The 20,037-nt window shown below is 36.8% G+C and overlaps 2 protein-coding genes across 2 annotated transcripts in view; one reads left to right on the top strand and one right to left on the bottom strand.

Moving 5' to 3' along the window:
• CE1H17orf64 (chromosome E1 C17orf64 homolog) overlaps positions 1 to 20,037 on the bottom strand; it is a 72,989-nt gene that overhangs the window by 27,084 nt on the left and 25,868 nt on the right. The gene's annotated exons all lie outside the window — the stretch shown is intronic.
• The window catches only part of APPBP2 (amyloid beta precursor protein binding protein 2), a 52,688-nt gene that overhangs the window by 27,944 nt on the left and 4,707 nt on the right, over positions 1 to 20,037 (top strand). Inside the window, exons 5-12 of the mRNA XM_045488184.1 lie at positions 5,118 to 5,286; positions 9,555 to 9,644; positions 11,310 to 11,377; positions 11,458 to 11,563; positions 12,258 to 12,382; positions 15,525 to 15,610; positions 17,738 to 17,928; positions 19,003 to 19,168. Coding sequence (XP_045344140.1) covers positions 5,118 to 5,286; positions 9,555 to 9,644; positions 11,310 to 11,377; positions 11,458 to 11,563; positions 12,258 to 12,382; positions 15,525 to 15,610; positions 17,738 to 17,928; positions 19,003 to 19,168 — 1,001 coding nt within the window. The remainder of the gene's footprint in view (positions 1 to 5,117; positions 5,287 to 9,554; positions 9,645 to 11,309; positions 11,378 to 11,457; positions 11,564 to 12,257; positions 12,383 to 15,524; positions 15,611 to 17,737; positions 17,929 to 19,002; positions 19,169 to 20,037) is intronic.

Below are 20,037 nucleotides of genomic sequence, written 5' to 3'. Positions count from 1 at the left end.
CAGGGGAGGAGCACAGAGAGAGGGAGACAGGATCTGAAGTGGGCTGTGCTGATGCAGAGAACCCCATATGGGGCTCAAACTCGTGAACCACGAGATCATGTGACCCAGAATCCAGAGTTGGAACTCAACTGAGCCACCTAGGCGCCCCATCTTGCTCAGTCTTAACATGAATATATTCATAAGCTAATAACTTCTAAACTTGTATATTTTCCTTCCAAACAGTGAATAGTTTAACCAGTTAAATAGTAATTGCTTTTGACAATAGCTGTTGATCAGGTAGATACAAATGTATTTTCTCATAAAAATAACATACTATGGGAGGGGCATCTAGGTGGCTCAGTCAGTTGTGTCTGACTTCAGCTCAAGTCGTGATCTCACAGTTCATGAATTTGAGCCCTGCATCAGGCTTGCAACTGTTAAGTGCAGAGCCCGCTTTGGATCTTCTGTCCCTCTCTCTCTGCCCCTCCCCTGCTTGTGTGCCCTCTTTCAAAAACAAAACATTAAAAAAGAATAACATGCTATGAGAAAGAAGGTATATGAGAAATCTGTACCTTCTCAGTTTTATTGTGAACCTAAAACTGCTCTTAAAAATAAAATATTTTAAAAGATAATAAAATACTATACTTACATTGTAGAACCACATTTGGAGAACCTTGAGAACCTACTTTTCATTAGACTGAGTATATTAAGGCAAAATTGGATCCTCAGTTGGATCTAAAAGTTTCTTGGATCCTTCATCCTGTTCTGTGTCAGCCCAGATGGACATACAGACCCTGAAGAGTCTCCATATGTTTAATTTGCCCTTTTGTTTCAGTAGACAACCAGCAGGAAGTGGAGAAAATATCAAGCTGTGCATTTCTGGCTTAAAATATTTAGTTTGATACCCCATCATATGCCAATTATTAAATAATTTCTAGAAATTTATTTTTAGTGAGAATATAGTGAATATTGTTGGAAATGCAATTTCTAGTATTGTATAAATGAAAGGTGAATACTGTTCTTTTCCTTCTGTAAGTTTACAGCCTGTGCTTGAGTTTAACCTTTTCCTCATTGAACCCTTTGGATCACTACCAACTCTGTATCTCTAATACGCATCCTTTTTTCTCAAGGTCATTTTTGGGTTTTTTTGGACTGTTGTAATACCTTCTGTCCTGGTTGTCTTCCTTTCACTCTTGGCTTTATTATAATCCATCTTCCACACTGTAGCCAGAGGAGTCTTTCTAGAGTTGCACTGTCCAGTATATAGTGATTAACCATGTACAACTTTATAAAATTAATTAAAGTTAAAAACTGGGTCCTCAGTCACTTTAGGCACATTTCAGATACTCAGTAGACACTTGTGGCTGGTGGCTACCAGATTGAGCAGAGCAGATATAGAATATTTCAGGAAATTCTATTAGCGTTGTTCTAGAGCATAAACCAGATCTCACTGTTACAGCCAAAACTCCTTACCCTGACCTGGCAAGGCCCCATTAAATCTTTGTTATCTCTGCTTTCTCATCTCTCTCTCTTTTTAAAAAAAATTTTTTTTAATGTTTTATTTATTTTTGAGAGAGAATGTGCGAGAGAGAGAGCATGAGCAGGGAAGGGGCAGAGAAAGATGGAGATATAGAATCCAAAGCAGGCTCCAGGCTCTGAGCTGTCAGCCCAGAGCCCGATGTGGGGTTCAAACCCATAGAATGTGAGATCATGACCTGAGCTGAAGTTGGACGCTCAACTGACTGAGCCACTCAAGTGCCCCCTCTCTCTTTTTTTAAGTTTGTTTATTTTGAGAGAGAGAGAGAGGGAGGGAAGGGCAAAGAGAAGGGGAAAGGGAGAATCCCAAGCAGCCTCCATGCTGTCAGCACAGAGTCCAACTAAGGGCTTGATCTCCCAAACTAAGATCATGACCTGAGGTGAGATCAAGAATTGGATGCTTGGGGCGCCTGGGTGGCGCAGTCGGTTAAGCGTCCGACTTCAGCCAGGTCACGATCTCGCGGTCCGTGAGTTCGAGCCCCGCGTCAGGCTCTGGGCTGATGGCTCAGAGCCTGGAGCCTGTTTCCGATTCTGTGTCTCCCTCTTTCTCTGCCCCTCCCCCGTTCATGCTCTGTCTCTCTCTGTCCCAAAAATAAATAAACGTTGAAAAAAAAAAAATTAAAAAAAAAAAGAATTGGATGCTTAACCAACTGAGCCATCCAGACACCCCTGGTTTCTCATCTCTTTTTACATAATCCTTTATTCATAATACTTCAGACATGTTGGTCTTCTGTCTGTTCTTTGATTATGCCACATTTTTTTCCCTTTCTCAGGGCTTTTGCAAGTTGTTATTCCTTCTGTTTGAAACATGCTTCCTCACAGACCTTCACATGATTGCTTCTTCATCATTTAGGTATCAACTCAAATGTTAGCTTCTCAAGAGAATTCTTCCATATCTACCCTGAGAACCTTCTTTAGGAAGTTCCTGATCATGGGGCACCTGGCTGGCTTAGTCGGTAGAGCATGACTCTTGATCTTGGGGTTGTGAGTTGGAGCCCCACATTGGATGTAGAGAGTTCTTATTTTGTTTTTAATGTTTATTTTATTTATTTTGAGAGAGAGAGAGAGAGAGAGAGAGAGAGTGAGCAGAGGAAGGGCAGAGATGAAAGGAGAGAGAATTCCAAGCAGGCTCCTTGCTGTCAGCGCAGAGCCCAATACAGTGCTTGAACTCACGAACTGCGAGATCATGACCTGAGCTGAAATCAGATGCCCAACCAACTGAGCCACCCAGGCACCCAGATGTAGAGATTTCTTTAAAAAAAAAAAAAAAAAAAAAAAAAAAAAAAAAAAAAAAATTTAATTTGAGAGAGAGCAAGAGTGAGTGGGGGAGAGAGGTGGTGGGGTGGAGAAAGATTGAAAGAGAATCTCAAGCAGGCTCCACGCTGAGTGTAGGCTCAATCCCATGACCCTGGAATCACGATCTGAGATGAAATCAAGAGTTGGATACATAACTGACTGAGCCACCCAGGTGCCCCAAAAATAAAATCTTTAAAAAAAAAGGAAGCTCCTGATAATGTCACCCTATTTTTATAAGATTCGTAGCATTTATATTTTTTTAAGTGTATTTGTTATTTTTGAGACAGAGAGGCAGAGAGAGGGAGAGAGAGAATCCCAAGCAGATAGCCTCGTGCAGGGCTCGAACTCACAGAACCATGAGATCATGACCTGAGCTGAAATCAAGAATTGGATGCTTAACTGACTGAGCCACCCAGGCACCCCGCATTTATTTTTAAATGAATGTCTTACTTTTTGGTGTGTTTGTCTGCCTATCCTATACTCCTTCCCCCTAGAATGAATCTCCTTAGGGTCTTATTTACCACTGCATCCCTTTCACTTAGAAAAATGACTGGCACATAATAGGTGTTCAGTCAATAATGGACTGTAAGAGTCTCTCAAAACTTTATCATATCAACCAGCATATTTCTTTTTCCAGTAATCTTTTACTAGTTTTCAGTTCTATTTTCCTGTGCGTAGTTTCCATTGTGACAGGGATCGTTGCTAACTACTTGACCATTAGAATAGCAATTTGGCAGTCAAATGACATTGTCTCTTTTTTCTGTATCAGTACACTTACTTTAGCATTAAAAATTTTCTATATACCAGGATGCTGGGTGGCTTGGTTAGTTAACCGTCTGACGTCAACTTGGGTCATGATCTCATGGTTCGTGGGTTTGAACCCTGCGTTGGGCTCTCTGCTGTCAGCACACAGCCTGGAGCCTGCTTCAGATCCTCTGTTTCCCCTCCTTGTCTCTCCCCCACTCATGCTCTCTCTCTCAAAAATACAACATTGAAAAAATTTTTTTACTTGAAATGTATACCAAAACATATTTTTTTCTTTTATATTTCTGCTTAAAAATATAAATCCATTCAATTCTCCATTCTAGGAAAGCCTGAAAATGACTGCTTATTTCTGCTTTAAGTTTGAATTTGATGTTATAAAAAATTCAGAATCTTTGGTTAACCTTAGTATATTATTTTGCTGGAGGGTTTTAGTCTTTTCTAAAAGCAGATAACTGTATGGAGAATGTTGGAAGGATACACACTGGCATTGTATACTGTTTGCCACCTTAATCAGTTGTCTTGATTCATTTGAAGTTATCCCATCTGTTTTCCCTGACTGTACAAAGAAATGATAGCGATTAGAAGACTGTTACATGTTTCTCATTCCGAGTCATTGATCTGTTAATATTTTTGGTATAGTTAGAAAAAATAAATTTTAAATATCTGTTTTTTATATTCTTGAAGAATCCTTCCCAGATTCTCCATACCTGGTTTCTTTCAAATGATTTTTATACCCTGTTCCCTCTCAGGGCTGAGCATTTTCAGAAGATTGTATTGGCATAATACATGCACATAAAGTTCTAGCCAGCATTATAACAGATACATAAATATATGTCAGGTCCTCACTGTTCTGTCTTGCATAGTCTATACAGATGTATGTAGTCTGTTGGTACCACAATCTGACCTAATGCATTTTGCTACTCTTACATATCATTAGATAGTGTACATGGTTTTACAGTTACTTTGTCTAAAGAACTGTATTTTTCCACCGTAGAAGATAAAGGTTATAAAAGAAATAGGTGACAATACCACTATTTTCAGTCAACCTACCTTACTGGAAAGATAACCAAAAAATGAGCATTTATGAAGCAACATGAGATAAAGTTAGTAATCAAGTATTGCACAAATAAACTACAACAAAAGAATGGAAAGTAATGGTAGGTAATAGTATTTCATGTTGATCTTGTTTTTTCATTGTTTTCCAATTTTTTTATAATGAGACTGCATTACTTTTGGATTTGAAACAAAAAGAGTTAAGGGTTAGATGTAGCACATTCTGAGTGCACAAAGTATGCAAAATATTTAAAGAACAAAAAGAAGCAGAGTTGGATGAGATTAATCATGGGTAGTTTTCTGGGAAGAGACAACTCTTTGTGTGCTTTAGTCAGTCATGGTTTGGGCCAGATGGTTATTTTCCAGTGCTGCCTCGTACTTCTTACATCTAGTTTCCTTAACTCATTTGGGTGGTACTAAGTAGCGATCTGTGAGAGGACCATGCTAGAAATGTCAAAAATAGAGGAATGTTATTTCTGGTTTTGCAGGTTGCTTCATGTGCGAAATGGAAACTGCAAATATCACTTGGGTGAAGAGACGTTTAAGTTAGCTCAGACATATATGGATAAACTCTCAAAACATGGCCAGCAAGCAAACAAAGCTGCACTGTATGGAGAACTGTGTGCACTACTATTTGCAAAAAGTCACTATGATGAGGTGAGTGTTTTGAAGTGCATTTCATTGTGATCAGCAGGTAGCTATAAACAGGATAAAATCAAAACAAACAGATAAACAAAGAGAAACTAATAGTTACAGGCTGAAGGGATGGGAGAAATAGGTGAAGGATATTAAGAGGTACAAAATATCCAGTTACAAAATAAGTCATGAGCTTGAAAAGTACAGCATAGGGACTGTAGTCAGTAATATTGTAATAATGTATGGTGACAGATGGAACTACACTTATTGTGGTGAACATAGCATATTGTATAAAATTGTCAGATCACTGTGTTGTATCCTGAAGCCACTCTAACATTGCATGTCAACTGTACTTCGATTTAAAAAAAAGGATGGAGGTGCCTGGCTGGCTCAGTCGGTAAAGCATGTGACTCTTGATCTCAAGTTTGTAAGTTTGAGCCCCACACTGGGTATAGAGATTACTTTAAAAAAATAATGAAATTTGTTTAAAAAATGAAAATAAATACTAAAATAAAATAAAAATTTTGAAAGGATAAATCATACAATCTTATATTTGTCTTAATCATATTTTTACATACTGGATTTACTTAAAGCAATACACATTTGTAATGGAATATTTATTATTCGTTTTGATTTTATTTTTTGTAATGGAATATTTAAAATGAGACAAAAAAACATTCTGTGAGATGTATTTTAAACATATATATGATTTATGGCCTATTTTTGTTTTTAATTTGACCAAATATATTGCTATCTAAATTATTTTGATGGGCATGCTCTGTCAAATGAACCTTTAGTAGATGGTTTCTTATTGGATGTGCAGCTCTGGGTAAAATATCATAACTTGAAGGCATTCATTTTAATGGGAAGCTAGGTTTTATTTATTATACTTTATTGCGTTGTTTTTCTCCTTCCTCTGCCTTATGAGAAAGATAACTTTGCTCCTGTCTTTATACTATTAAATTAATGCTTTAGTGCTAATGAATATGTAGTTGAGAAGTGATTTATGTCTTTTTAACTCCTTTACTTGGTTGCTTTACTTATGGAAGGATATCATAATTATTTTATGCTGCCACATAACTGTCATTTAACTTTCATATTTTATAATTATTCCTAGCTTGATTTTTGCCCCATTAATATATTCCATATTCTCCATAAAGGAAAATTACAATTAGAGGTAAAGCTAGAAAATTCTAGAATGATTGTACAATGACATGCAACCCTGCTGCTAGGATCATCCTGCTATTCATATCCATGTAAGAAGACATCAAACCCACCTGTAAAAATCTAAAACCTTTACCAACATGCCTGCAATTTCTTAGGGGTGTTATGTATGTTTTTCTGGTTACGTTTGATGATGAATCCTATATCTGCTGAATTAGTTCTGTTGATGGATTGTTTTGCTGCCCCTTGTGTGCAATGATTGTTCCATAGCTTCTCAACCCAAATATAGAACTTAGCCTCTTTCTTTTATTTTCACACACCAAGAACAAAGAACCCATTCACAGAAGGCCTTTGTGTGGATAGCTGACTTTATGAGATCTCCAATGACAGTAAAGGAGGAAGTGAGAGAGAGATCTCCAACAACAGTTTGAGTAGTAGAGATGCTTACCTTAAGGGGCACCTGGGTGGCTCATTTGGTTAATCATCCAACTCATGATCTTGGCTCAGGTCTTTTTTTTTTTTTTTTTTTTTTTTTTTAAGTTTATTTATTTTGAGAGAGTGATGTGCACGCATGCTCCCACAAGCTGGGAAGGGGCAGAGAGAGAGAGAGAGAGAGAGAGAGAGAGAGACTCCCAAGCAGGTCCAGGCCTAGCACAGAGCCCAATGCACAGGGAGGGCTCCATCTCACCAACCCTGAGATCATGACCTCCGCCAAAATCCGGAGTCTGATGCTTAACCAACTGAGCCACCCAGGCACCCCTCAGCTCAGGTCTTGATATCAGGGTCATGAACGCAAGCCTGGCATTGATTGGGTTGCGTGCTGGACGTGAAGCTTACTTAAAAAGAAGAGGGGCGCCTGGGTGGCTCAATTGGTTTAGCGTCCGACATTGTCTCAGGTCATGATTTCACGGTTCATGAGTAGTTCAAGCCCCATGTCGGGCTCTGTGCTGATAGCTCAGAGCCTGGGGCTTGCTTCAGATTCTGTGTTTCCCTCTCTCTCTGCCTCTCTCCCTCTGCCTCTCTTTCTCGCTCCCTCTCTCCAAAAATGAATAAGCGTTTTTAAAAAATTAAATTAAAAAAGAGAGAAAGAAATGCCTACTTCTAAAGTTCTTCAGGTGTGCCCCCCCCCTCCATCTTTTTATATCTCTGCATAGGAACTCATCTTAGCCACTTCTGATTCCTCTTTTCATTCCTGTTGTTCATACTGTCCTCTGGAACTCTGCACTCTTCTTTCTGTCACATAGATTGATTCATATCTTGCCATTCTTTGCTTCATACTCAGTTCTACCAATGTATTGGTGGTCCAGACTCACCAGTGTATTCAGTGGAACAAAAATGCCTTTTATTTATCAGTTTCCACTTTCTTTACTAGGCAGTTACTGTTTAATTGACAGTTATTTTGTGTCTACATTTAGATTAAGAGTTTATACTGTTTTTTATTCGTGGTCTTTGCAACACTCAGCACATTCATGAGGAATGTTTAAGGCCGTAAATGTATTTTGAAGGATTTTGATAGTTTTTTTTTTTTTTTTAAGTAAACTCTATGCCCAGTGTGGGGCTTGAACTCACCACCCCAAAATCAAGAGTCACATGCTCTAACAACTGAGCCAGCTAGGCACCCTAGATAGCTTATTCTTTTAAAAATAGGTAAGTTTGTCATTGATAGCTACAGAAAAGTGTGCAAATATCGAGGATATAGCTTAATGAATTATCATCATATTTTGATATTAGCATGGCCTCAGCTATGCCGAGGTAATATAAGCCCCAAAATAGCAATGACATGGAAAAATAAGGTTTTCTTGCTCATGCTACATTCTGTCTTGGGATGCCTGTGGCTCTGCTTAACATTGTTTACACTTTGATCAAAACTATGTGGTGAGCATCCTCTATTTAGAACATTACCAGCCTTAGAGCAGAGGCAAAAACATCATGAGGAAGTATTACTTGCTCTAAGAGCTTTTTCCCAGAAATCACACATTTCACTTCTCATATTTTAATTAGTTTTTAAATTGGCCAAAGGAAATCACATGACCATGTCATCTTTAATGTGGAAGGGAAGTATATCCTTCCCCAAAGAGGAGCTGTAAATATTTTAAATTTTTTTTTTTTTTTTAAATTTACTTTAAGAGACAGAGCGGACAAGGGACAGAGAGAGAGGGAGAGAGAGAATCCCAGGCGGACTCTGTGCTGTCAGCGCGGAGCCTGATGCAGTGCTCGAACTCATGTACCATGAGATGATGACCTGAGCCAAAACCAAGAGTCAGACACTTAACTGAGTGAGCCACCCAGGCACCCCAGGAGCAGTAAATATTTTAAAGCAGTATTACAGTCTACTACAGTTTGAAGGATTTTAACTTACTACTCTGAAACAACATCTGGTTATTTAGTGTCTTAACAAACCAGGTTTTCTTGGCCTAAATCACATACATTTCATTTTTATATAAAAATTGCTTCTGAATCTTTTAGGTGGAATGGAGAAGGAAGCTTGCAAAGGAAGTATTTTCTTCCACTAAGCACTGGGAGAGGAAGGACATATTGTTTTATTTCCCAATAGATACCTGGGTGTTAACACATTGCCTGGCACTAAATCTCTCTGCACCTCATTTTCCCATAGTAGTTTGCATCTCATAGGGCTGTTGTGTCAGTTAAATGTGTTAATACACATAAAGTGCTTAGAATAGTAGTTCTCACAAAGTAAGCACTCAACTAGACAGGTAGTTAAGATACAAAATAATAAGCATTGCCTTAGGAGAAGAAAGTATAGGAAGCCTAATCTAGGGCTTGAAAGACAAGTTAGGTGGGTTTAACTTAACTAACTTGGTTAACTTAACTTGGGTTTAAGAGTTCAGGAAAGAAGAATGTATACAAGGCAGAGGGAGCAGTATCTGCAAAGGCTTGTGGGCAAGAGAGAACATGCTCTTGATTTCTTCATTGTCAGTTTTTCAAAGAAAAATGTAACAAACTTACGCCTTCAAGAAAACTTAGTCTCAGAAAATTTTAAGTGTAAATACTTTGTGTGTGTTCTTATTCAGGTACTTGAAAGCTTAGGAGAGAGATACACAATCATTTTATTACATACTGTCAGTTTGATTAATCAGTTTTTACTCTTTGTAAATATTTTTTAGGCTTACAAATGGTGCATTGAGGCAATGAAAGAAATCACAGTGGGCTTACCAGTCAAAGTTGTGGTGGATGTTTTAAGACAAGCTTCTAAGGTGAGTATAATGTTAAAATTATTAATGAATTACAAGATTTAGCAAGCTTTAAATCTGTTTTAGTTAACTTGTTATTTAACAAGCTAGGTATTATGTACTTCATGGACCAACAAGGTCTATTTTCTAAGTTTCTATGCTCACTTTTAGAAAACTGGTTTCTAAAACTATCCTATGTATAGAATTGAGCTAATTTTCCTATATCCAGAAAACCCATGAAAAAATTCATTTTGATAATACAACTCACTGAAGTACAGATTGAAACATTATTGTGGTGCTATCCTAACTTGAGTTTGCTTTTCTTTTTCTTTTATGTTTATTTATTTGAGAGAGAACGTGCACGTGCGTGCGTGTGCATGAGAGGGGGAGGGGTGGGGTGTGTGTGTGGAAAGAATCTGAAACTGGCTCTGCGCTGTCAGTACTGAGCTGGACATGGGGCTAGAACTCAGAAACCATGAGATGTGACCTAAGCTGAAGTCAGATGCTTAACTGACTGAGCCACCTAGACGCCCCAAGTTTGCTTTTGTTTTTCTTAGCCTTTCCAGCAGCCTCAATTCCTTATGCCACAATTGTAGGGACTTTGGTCATTTTTCTCCTCAAGGCTAACCTAGTATTAAATCTTAGAGTGGTAGTATTACAGCCTCACAGTGTCATACTTTTCAAGTATATTCTTTGTACCCAGAGGTTTTTCAGTTTTGAGTATTCCATTTTGGTTGATTTTAATTATGGAAATTTCAGTTAGAATAAAGATCCTAAATTTGTAATTTAAAAGGGTCTAAGATTCTGCGAAACTTCTTAAATAAGTCATTTTAGACAAGTAAGTGGCATAACTTTATTCAGGTTATCAGAGCTAGAAGAGGGATATTACTATATTTTTAATTAATTTAAAACATTGAATATACACTTAATGTTAAGACAGTTTAATATATATGCAAGATTTAGGAGTGCCTAGGTGGCTCATTTGGTTAAGTATCCAACTCTTAGTTTTGGCTTAGGTCATGATCTCATGGCTCATGAGTTTGAGCCCGCACTGGGCTGTGTGCTGGCATCACGGAACCTACTTGGGATTCTCTCTCTGCTCCTCCCCTGCTCATCCTTTCTCTCTCTCTCTCTCTCTCAAAATAAACTTAATATATATAGGTGCAAGATTCCAAGATTTGTATTTCTATATGCAGATAATATTTAGAGTTTGAAAACTATTGGCTATTTTCATGAATCAGAGTATTTTAAGAATAAGAAAACTTGAAATTCTATGCATTTTAAAATTAACAGAGGAAAACTACAAGATACTTAAGCCACTCTAGAACTGAGATGTAAATAAGCAGCTTAGAAAATACTATATTGAACCCTCCCCCCCCACTTACTTATTATGTAATCTGGAAGGATGGGAGTATACCAGCTTTGTAAGATAACTTTGTTATAACAGGTTTGTATTGGGCATGACTGTCAAAATTTTTAATTTTGTAATTTCCCAGAATATGTACAGATCTGCTTATAATAGAATTTTCAAGTGCTTGGAAGGGAAGAAATTAATAAATAGAACCCTTTTATTTATGTTTGAAGATGCTTTTTTTCTTTTGACCTTTATAGTCTGAATATATAATACGTACTTATTTTAGCACACTAATTAACTGAGAGTTATTTAATAATCTTTTGCTTTATCCTTAGGCTTGTGTTGTAAAACGTGAATTTAAGAAGGCAGAACAGCTAATTAAACATGCAGTGTATTTGGCACGGTAGGTGATTATTAATAAAAATACCATTTCAAATTGTCTCTCCCTGCTTTATATCCTAATAGTTTTATATCTTTTTATAGGGATCATTTTGGATCCAAACACCCAAAATACTCTGATACACTGCTAGATTATGGGTTCTACTTACTCAATGTAGATAATATCTGTCAGTCTGTTGCAATTTATCAGGTATGTTAATGGTTGCACTTTTTTCTTTAAACTGGAATTGCCTTGCTGACCTGTATTTGTTTGTGGTGTATAACCCGCTTTCTAAGAACAACTCTTTCTGAGCCCCTCCTCAAATATGGCACATTATTTTACTAAATAATATCTAGAAGGATTAAAAGTAAATGTTTTAAGAGTTAAAGAGAACTATCCAGGAAAAGAATTTTTAGCTTGTGGGCTCATATTTAAGAGTACTTTTCCATTTATCATTTTGCCCCCGTAATGACTTGTCTTCATTGTTGATTTGGTATGAGTCATTAGACCTGTCTTTGTAATAGCAACGAGAGTTGATAACAATTCTTTTAGGTCTTATATTAGTCATTCTCAGGTAAATGTGTTATGCCATCACTCTGGACAAGGCATTCTTGATTTTATAGTTCACTTTTGAAGAAGGACATAGACAAAAATACTGATATGATTCCTAGATATATGAATGATTTTTAGTATGAAACCATTGCCTTTTAAGTTCGATTCAGTCTTCAGAAAATCAGGCCTTATAAGTGATTTTTATGTTCTCTTGTGATTTAAATACAGCAGGACTTTTGCCTCAAAACTGATGAGATTGTACATAGAATATATATTTAAATTACTAGGGTGCTTAATATTACTGGGTAGCATTTTCTAAGGATTTATAGTAGTGTTTTCATTACTCTTTCAGGCAGCCCTTGACATTCGGCAGTCCGTGTTTGGTGGCAAAAATATCCATGTAGCAACAGCTCATGAAGACTTGGCTTATTCTTCTTATGTTCACCAGTATAGCTCTGGGAAATTTGACAATGCACTGTAAGTTCCACGTTCCTTTTCAGTGAGAGATTAAATGTTGTTGCTGTTATTTTGTTTTTCTTAATCCTTTATGGATTAAATTTGTCTTCCTGGAGTCTTAACAAGATGCCTAAAATGTTTTTGAAGTCATCCAAAATAGTACCAATTTATAAGCCATTCATTTAGATTTTATGTGGTTTAATGTTGGGACTTGTATATCTTCATGCAGAATATGGCTTATCTTTTGAATGCTTTAATAATTTTTCTTTGGGTATAATACAATAGCCTCTGTCTAAATGATAGACTTAGAAACATTTTGCTCAAAACATGCAGAAATACTGAATAAAATATAACAATCATCTTTTTATTTTTTTTTTTTAATTTTTTTTTTTTCAACGTTTATTTATTTTTGGGACAGAGAGAGACAGAGCATGAACGGGGGAAGGGCAGAGAGAGAGGGAGACACAGAATCGGAAACAGGCTCCAGGCTCTGAGCCATCAGCCCAGAGCCTGATGCGGGGCTCGAACTCACAGACAGCGAGATCGTGACCTGGCTGAAGTCGGACGCTTAACCGACTGCGCCACCCAGGCGCCCCAACAATCATCTTTTTAAATGTGTAACTGAGCTTCAAGGAGAGAGAGGAAATCCCCAAGGGCCAGTCATGGACTAAAATCCAATAGGGTAGACATGAACTATGGCATAACTGCCCTGGGGTGACGAGAAAGCTTAGAAGTTTCTGTACCCTTGGTTCGACAGCAATCCTGGATTCAAGAGGCGTTTAGCCCACAGGAAGGTGTGAGTTAGAAGTGAAACACTCAGATGAAGCCAAGATCAAGGTTGCACCCTCAGGGAAAGAAAGGGCAGACTGGGAGGGAAAAAAAAAGTTCCCATTGGCAAGAAAGAGGGCAAGGAAACTTGTTCATCTCAGGTTGGACTCTCAGCTGAACAAAAAAGGAGCCTCCTAGCAGAATTTATAACTGTCATACATTCAGGAACCCCCAAACTGAGGAAAACATTTAAAAAGTACTTTAGGACTGCTAGTTCTCCTGAGATGCCTTTTGGAAGAAAATGCAAAACTCTCGAAAATGATTAATTCTCAACTGAAACCATACAGATTTTCCATAGATCTAGCTCTACCTAAGATGAACTCACCATAAAAATATTTCAAAATAGGGGCACCTGGGTGGCTCAGTCAGTTAAGCATCTGACTCTTGATTTTGGCTCAGGTCATGATCTCACAGTTTGTGAGTTTGAGCTCTGCATCAGGCTTCGTGCTGACAGCATGGAGCCTGCTTGGGATTCTCTGTCTGTCACTCTCTCTCAAAATAAATAGACTTTAAAAATATGTATTTCAAAATCCACTAGGGAAGCATTTCTTCTATTAGTGGGAATCAGCAGATATAATGAACAGGATTAGAACCCAAACAGTATCAGCTAATAAAACTTTTTGGTTGATAGTATAAAGTAAGTATTCTTAAATGATTAAATATATAAAATGGGTTAGCAAACTATGGCCTATGGGGAAAATAGTTTTATTGGAATATAGCAATACTCATTCACTCATGTATTGTCTGTGGCTTTCATATTACATCAGGAGAGTTTGGGAAGTTGGGACAGAGTATATGGCCCCACACAACATAAAATATTTATTATCTGTTTCTTTACAGAATAAATTTGCTGACCTTGATGTAAAAGAAGGAATCAGTAATATTTTGGAGGGTAGATAAAGGTGAAAAAAAGGGCAGATTTTAAAATAAAACAAGTGATAGATGCTACAACCTGGATGAACCTTGAAAACATTCTTCTAATTGAAAAACCAGTCACAAAGGACCACATATTGTATGATTCCATTTGTATGAGATGTCCAGAATAGGCAAATCTGTAAGAGACAGAAAGTAAATTGGTGGTTGCCTAGGGCTGATAGAGTTGGAAGAAAGTCAAGAGAGACTTTTTTTGTTTTTGTTTTTGTAATGTTTATTTTGAGAGAGAATGCACATGTGCCACACGTGAGTGGGGGAGGGGCACAGAGAGAGAGAGAGAGGGAGGGAGAGAATCCCAAGTAGCCTCCACGCTATCAGTGCACAGTCCTATGCAGGGCTCGATCTCACAAACCATTAGATCATGACCTGAGCTGAAATCAGGAGTCAGATGCTTGACCAACTGAACCACCCAGGCGCCCCCTGCCCCACCCACCCACCCCCCGCCAAGCATCCCATGCCAGAGTTTCTTACTAGAGTCATGAAAATATTCTGAAGTTGCTTGTGGTGATGGATGCACAACTCTGAATATACTAAAAACCACTGAATTTGTACATTTTAATGGGTGAATTGTGTGGTATGAATCATATTTCAGTAAGAGCTATTTGAAAAAATAAAATGTAATAGCTAGTATTAGAACATAGTCATTGACATTAAAACTCAGTAGACAAGTTAAACAGCACATTGGACACAACAAAAGTGACCATTAGTGAATTGGAAGACAGATATGAGAAAATTAATAATTACCTGGCAGATGGGGATAGAAGACTTGGAGTTATTTGAGAGGAACTGGTAGATAAAATAGGCAGATAGCTTACCTTCTATTTGGTGAGAGGGGCCATAAACAAACAACCAAACACATCAGATGAGAATACTTGCTATGTGAAGAAGAATAAAATAAACTAAGAGTAAAGAACTATAGTAAATTTTTTAGGGACTTTTGTATAGGCTTGTCTGGAAAGGCTTTTCATTGAAGAGTAAGCCATGGATGGATATTCAGGGGCAGAGTATTCTGTAGAGACGGTAAAGCAAGTGCAAGAATCTTAAGTGAGAGTATGCTTTTGCATGTTCAGAAAACTGCGATGCCTTTGTGTTTGGAGGGCAAGGAGAGGGCTGTTCTGAGAATGTAGATGAGGTTGGAGAAGCAGCCCCAGTGAAAGATCATGTTGAGACTTGTAGGCTGCAATAACAGTTTCACAGTTTATTCTGTGGGAGATGGAAATCTGTTGGATGCCAAAAGTTGAGTCCACAACAGATTGGAAATTTAAAAAACAAAAACCAGCACCCTTTACCACAGATAGTTTTAGAAATTCCATCGGTATTACATTATAAATTGTGATTTTTTAAAAAATGCTTTAATTATTTGTAACTAAAAAATGCCAGAATATATCTGTCTGTATTGCAGATTTCATGCAGAAAGAGCTATTGGTATCATTACCCACATTCTACCTGAAGATCATCTTCTTTTGGCTTCTTCAAAGAGGGTGAAAGGTACCCTTTACAATTAGTCTCCAATATATGTGTGTGTATATATATATATATATGTATATATATATATTTTTAGATTTCTTTTGCTGTCAGTTGTAATATATGTCTAGTCTCATATTTTTTTTAATGATATATGGTATATGTTAAGACTATTTGTTTCCTTGGGTAGTAGCATAGGATTAGACTATATCTACATATTACTAAGATAGCCAGGTCACTGATTTAATGTATCTGCCTGCAGCTCTACTTCAGAATCTCCAGTAGTTCATAGTAAAAAGGTTAACTTCTCTCATATAGTATTTTTAATAAGCCAGAATATCTTGTGTCTCTTTTTTCTTTCTTCCTCCCTCCCTTCCTCCTTTTCCTCTCTGTCATGCCTTCATTCATTCATTTCTTTTGAGAGGAGGATGAAAGAATAGCACATGATTATTGCACAGTAACATGGATAGCAGACTATAGATGAGTTTTTACATACCTTCAACTTCATAGTGCAGGATTTTGAAGCGCAGCTTCATATCAGGTTACCCTTAATGTTGCAGGACTCTTACTAAATACCACTTTCTTCTCTTCTTTTTTTAAAAATTTGTTTTAATGTTGATTTATTTTAGAGAGACAGACACAGTGTGAGCGGGGGAGGGGCATAGAGAGAGAGGGAGACAGAATCCAAAGCAGCCCCCAGGCTCTGAGCTGTCAGCACAGAGCCTGATGAGGGCTCGAACTCACAAGCCATGAGATCATGACCTGAGCAGAAGGTGGGCGCTTAACCGACTGAGTCCCCCCAGGTGCCCTGACTTTCTTCTCTTCTTATTTTCACTTTTCTTCTAATCACTACCAAAGCCCTTTCATTGAAAGCATTTATTTTGCCAGCATGATTGGGCCACTAGTGTAATGCCATGCATATTGGAGAAGTTTTTACCTTAATTCTGGAACTGGTTCTTTTTTCTCTCTATGTTTGCATTTTTAAGAAGCACAAGTAATACATATTTAATGTAAAAATTAAAAGTTAGAGAAAAAAGAAAAATAATAAGTTAAAGGTTATATTTGGTTAAGGTTAAATTTCTGAATCTTCTGAATCTTTCCAGATTCAGCATTTTGGTGAATATTTTTTATACTGTTTTTCCCCAAATTATGAAATGAATGAACTTTTTTAGTTGTATTTTGCTTTTTTCACTTTATACATTGTGAACATGTTTTCATTGCAGTACATGCGGATATATATCCTTTTCTAATGTTTTTAACCTCACCTCTATTATTTGTCCTTTATATTGTTTTTAACCTTTTGTTCCTTAAAAATGCTATAATGGGGGTGCCTGGGTGGCTCAGTCAATTAAGCATCTGACTTTGGCTTGGTCATAATCTCACGGTTCATGAGTTCGAGCCCCACTTTGGGCTCTGTGCTGACAACTCAGAGCCTGGAGCCTGCTTCAGATTCTGTGTCTCCCTCTCTCTTTGCCCCTTCCCTGCTCATACACTGTTTCTCTCTCTCTCTCTCTTTCAAAAATAAACATTAAAAAAATTTTTTTAATGCTATAATGAACTAAACTTCTTTTACTTTTGTGCATATGGACAATTTTCCTAGAAATAAAATCACTTCGTAAAAGAATATGTATTTTTAAGACTTTAAGTGGAATTTGAAAGTCTTGTATGTGACTTTGAAATTGCACTGTCTTCTTGCCTGATTTAGTTGGTCAAATGAGTAGGAGGAAACCAATTCTTTCTGTTGTATTTGGTTAAAGGTTATATTTTATGAAGTTTGGCTTCAAAATGTTCAACAGTACTTAGGTACTCCTTGACACAGTTTCATAACTTTAAAAATTTTGCCTTTTCCTCCTTGTCTTGGATTGCTTTACGTAAGAAATTCACATTGGCAAAATATAACACTCTAGTAAAGCAGAAATTAATTCTGCAAAATATTTGATGTGTACCATTGTTTTTAAATTCGAAGTTCATTATACTATCCGAAGTAGAATGACCCTCCCCAAAGTATATTTTTTCATTAAAGTGGAATATTTTCATCTTTACCAGTTCTAAACCATAACCACAAACATTTGTTGAATTTAATTTTAAATTATATGCTCTGATTAGCTTTGATGGTTTTATTTACGCTAATTTTATTGCTTTCTTAATCAGCTCTTATTTTAGAGGAGATTGCAATTGACTGTCATAATAAAGAAACTGAACAGAGGCTGCTTCAAGAAGCTCATGATTTGCACCTGTCTTCACTCCAACTAGCTAAAAAAGCTTTTGGGGAATTTAATGTACAGACTGCAAAACACTATGGAAACCTTGGAAGACTTTACCAGTCAATGAGAAAATTTAAGGTAAAAGCCTGTTTTACTACATTTTTCTCTTACTAAATAATTTTAGGTAATAAAGTCCAGTCTTAAATAACAAGTCTTAAATAATACATCATCAGTAATCTTAACTATTTAAGTGTACATTTATTGGGGTGCCTGGGTGGCTCAGTCAATTAAGCATCCTACTTCGGCTCAGGTCATGATCTCATGGCTCGTGAGTTCGAGCCCTGTGTCAGGCTCTGTGCTGACAGCTTGGAGCCTGGAGCCTGCTTCAGGGTGTGTCCCTCTCTCTCTGCCCCTCTCTCACTCACCCTCTGTCTCTGTCAAAAATGAATAAACTTTAAACAATTTTTAAAAATAACAGAGTGTACATTTATTTTACTCCCACCTTATTCCATGAAAAAATTGAGAAGATAGCTAGTATAAAACAACAGAGTCAAAATATAAACAAAATTCAAAATCCAGACCCTGGAAAAATAAGAATACATCAAAAACCATAAAGGCTATTATGGTTATTATAGTTAGACTATAACTATATAGTCTATAGTTATAGACTATGTAGCTAACTATATAGACTATATAACTATAGACTATATAGCTAACAGCGGGGCATCAGGCTGGTATACAGGGAATGTCAGATACTAAGGTGTTATTAATTGTAATGATAAAAATTTACTGAATTCTCTTTCAGAATTTTGGGTTATAAATTCTTAATCAAGTGTATGCCTATGTGAATGAACGTACTATAGTATGGGGTTTCTTAACAAGGTTCAATTAAATTTGGGATCATGTTAACAAATAATTTTCATTTTAAAAGGTTTTAATGTTAATTTCTTCTAATAATTTTTTATTACCAGGACAAGTTTTCTCATCATTTTTGGCATAGGACACTATTACTGTCATCAACTAAGTGTGTAACTTCCCAAAGTAGTAATGCTGCGCATAGGCGACTTTTGGATTAACATAGTATGGTTTCTGATCTGATTATGTTATGCCATCCATGTTTTGGGCATTTAGAAGAATCTTGCTTGTTGGGTAAGAATTGTTAACATAAGAAAGAATATAATCTAATGCTAATACAGCTTCATTTTTTTTCAGGAAGCTGAAGAAATGCACATCAAAGCAATTCAGATTAAAGAGCAACTTCTTGGTCAAGAAGATTATGAAGTAGCCCTTTCCGTGGGACATCTGGCTTCTTTATACAATTATGACATGAATCAGTATGAAAATGCTGAGAAACTTTATTTGCGCTCTATAGCGATTGGTATGTTATTTTAAAATTTTGTTAGTCAACTGATTAGAAATCAACATATCAACATGTCCCAGATGTTGTGTAGGGAAGTGTAATTACTAAGACTTCAATGAGTTTAGAGCTGCTAAGGATATCCAGAAACCACTCAAAACTCATCTGAAACATTTGCTAAAGATGATTTATTGATGTTGAAGCCAGTAGCAAGAAGTATGACAGTTTAGGCAGAGTGTCAAGGATAGGCAAAAGCAGGAATTCTAAACTATTTGTGTAGTTACTGCTCCCTTCGCCTCCCTTTTCCTGACTTTTAACATCATAGATCAGGTTTACCTGTTTTTGATAAAATAGAATCATACAATGTATATTTTTATATGTCTGGTTTCTTTTGGTGAACGTTAATTGTGAAATACATCTGTGTTGTTCCATATCGCTGTTGTTTATTAATTTCCAGCGCTATATTTTATTGGATTAGTATATCATTATTTATCCATTCTGCTGTTAATGGATATTCAGAACATTTGGTTTCCATTTTCAGGCCTTTTACAAAATAAGATACTGTGGCCATCATCTAAGGTGCCTGTTAAAATTCTTCCCTGTTTTGGGGCACTTGGCTCGTTCAGTCAGTAGAGCATGAGTTTGAGCCCCATACTGGGGGTAGTGATTACTTAAAAAGAATTCTTCCCTATTTTTATATTGAATTGCCTATCATTCCTTATTGGTTTATAGAAGATCTTTATATACTATGGATGCAGCAAGCCCTTTGTTGGTTATATGTGTTGCAGGTAGATAACTTTCACTCTGTTGCTTGTTTCTAAATGGTGCCTTTCAAAGAACAGAAGTTCTTAATTCTAATGTAATCGAATATATTTATCTTGTCTGTGGGT

This window comes from Leopardus geoffroyi, chromosome E1 (assembly GCF_018350155.1).
Source record: "Leopardus geoffroyi isolate Oge1 chromosome E1, O.geoffroyi_Oge1_pat1.0, whole genome shotgun sequence".
NCBI classification, from domain to species: Eukaryota; Metazoa; Chordata; class Mammalia; order Carnivora; family Felidae; genus Leopardus; species Leopardus geoffroyi.
Note: the sequence above shows the minus strand (reverse complement) of the source record. Positions and strands in the feature narration are given on the sequence as shown.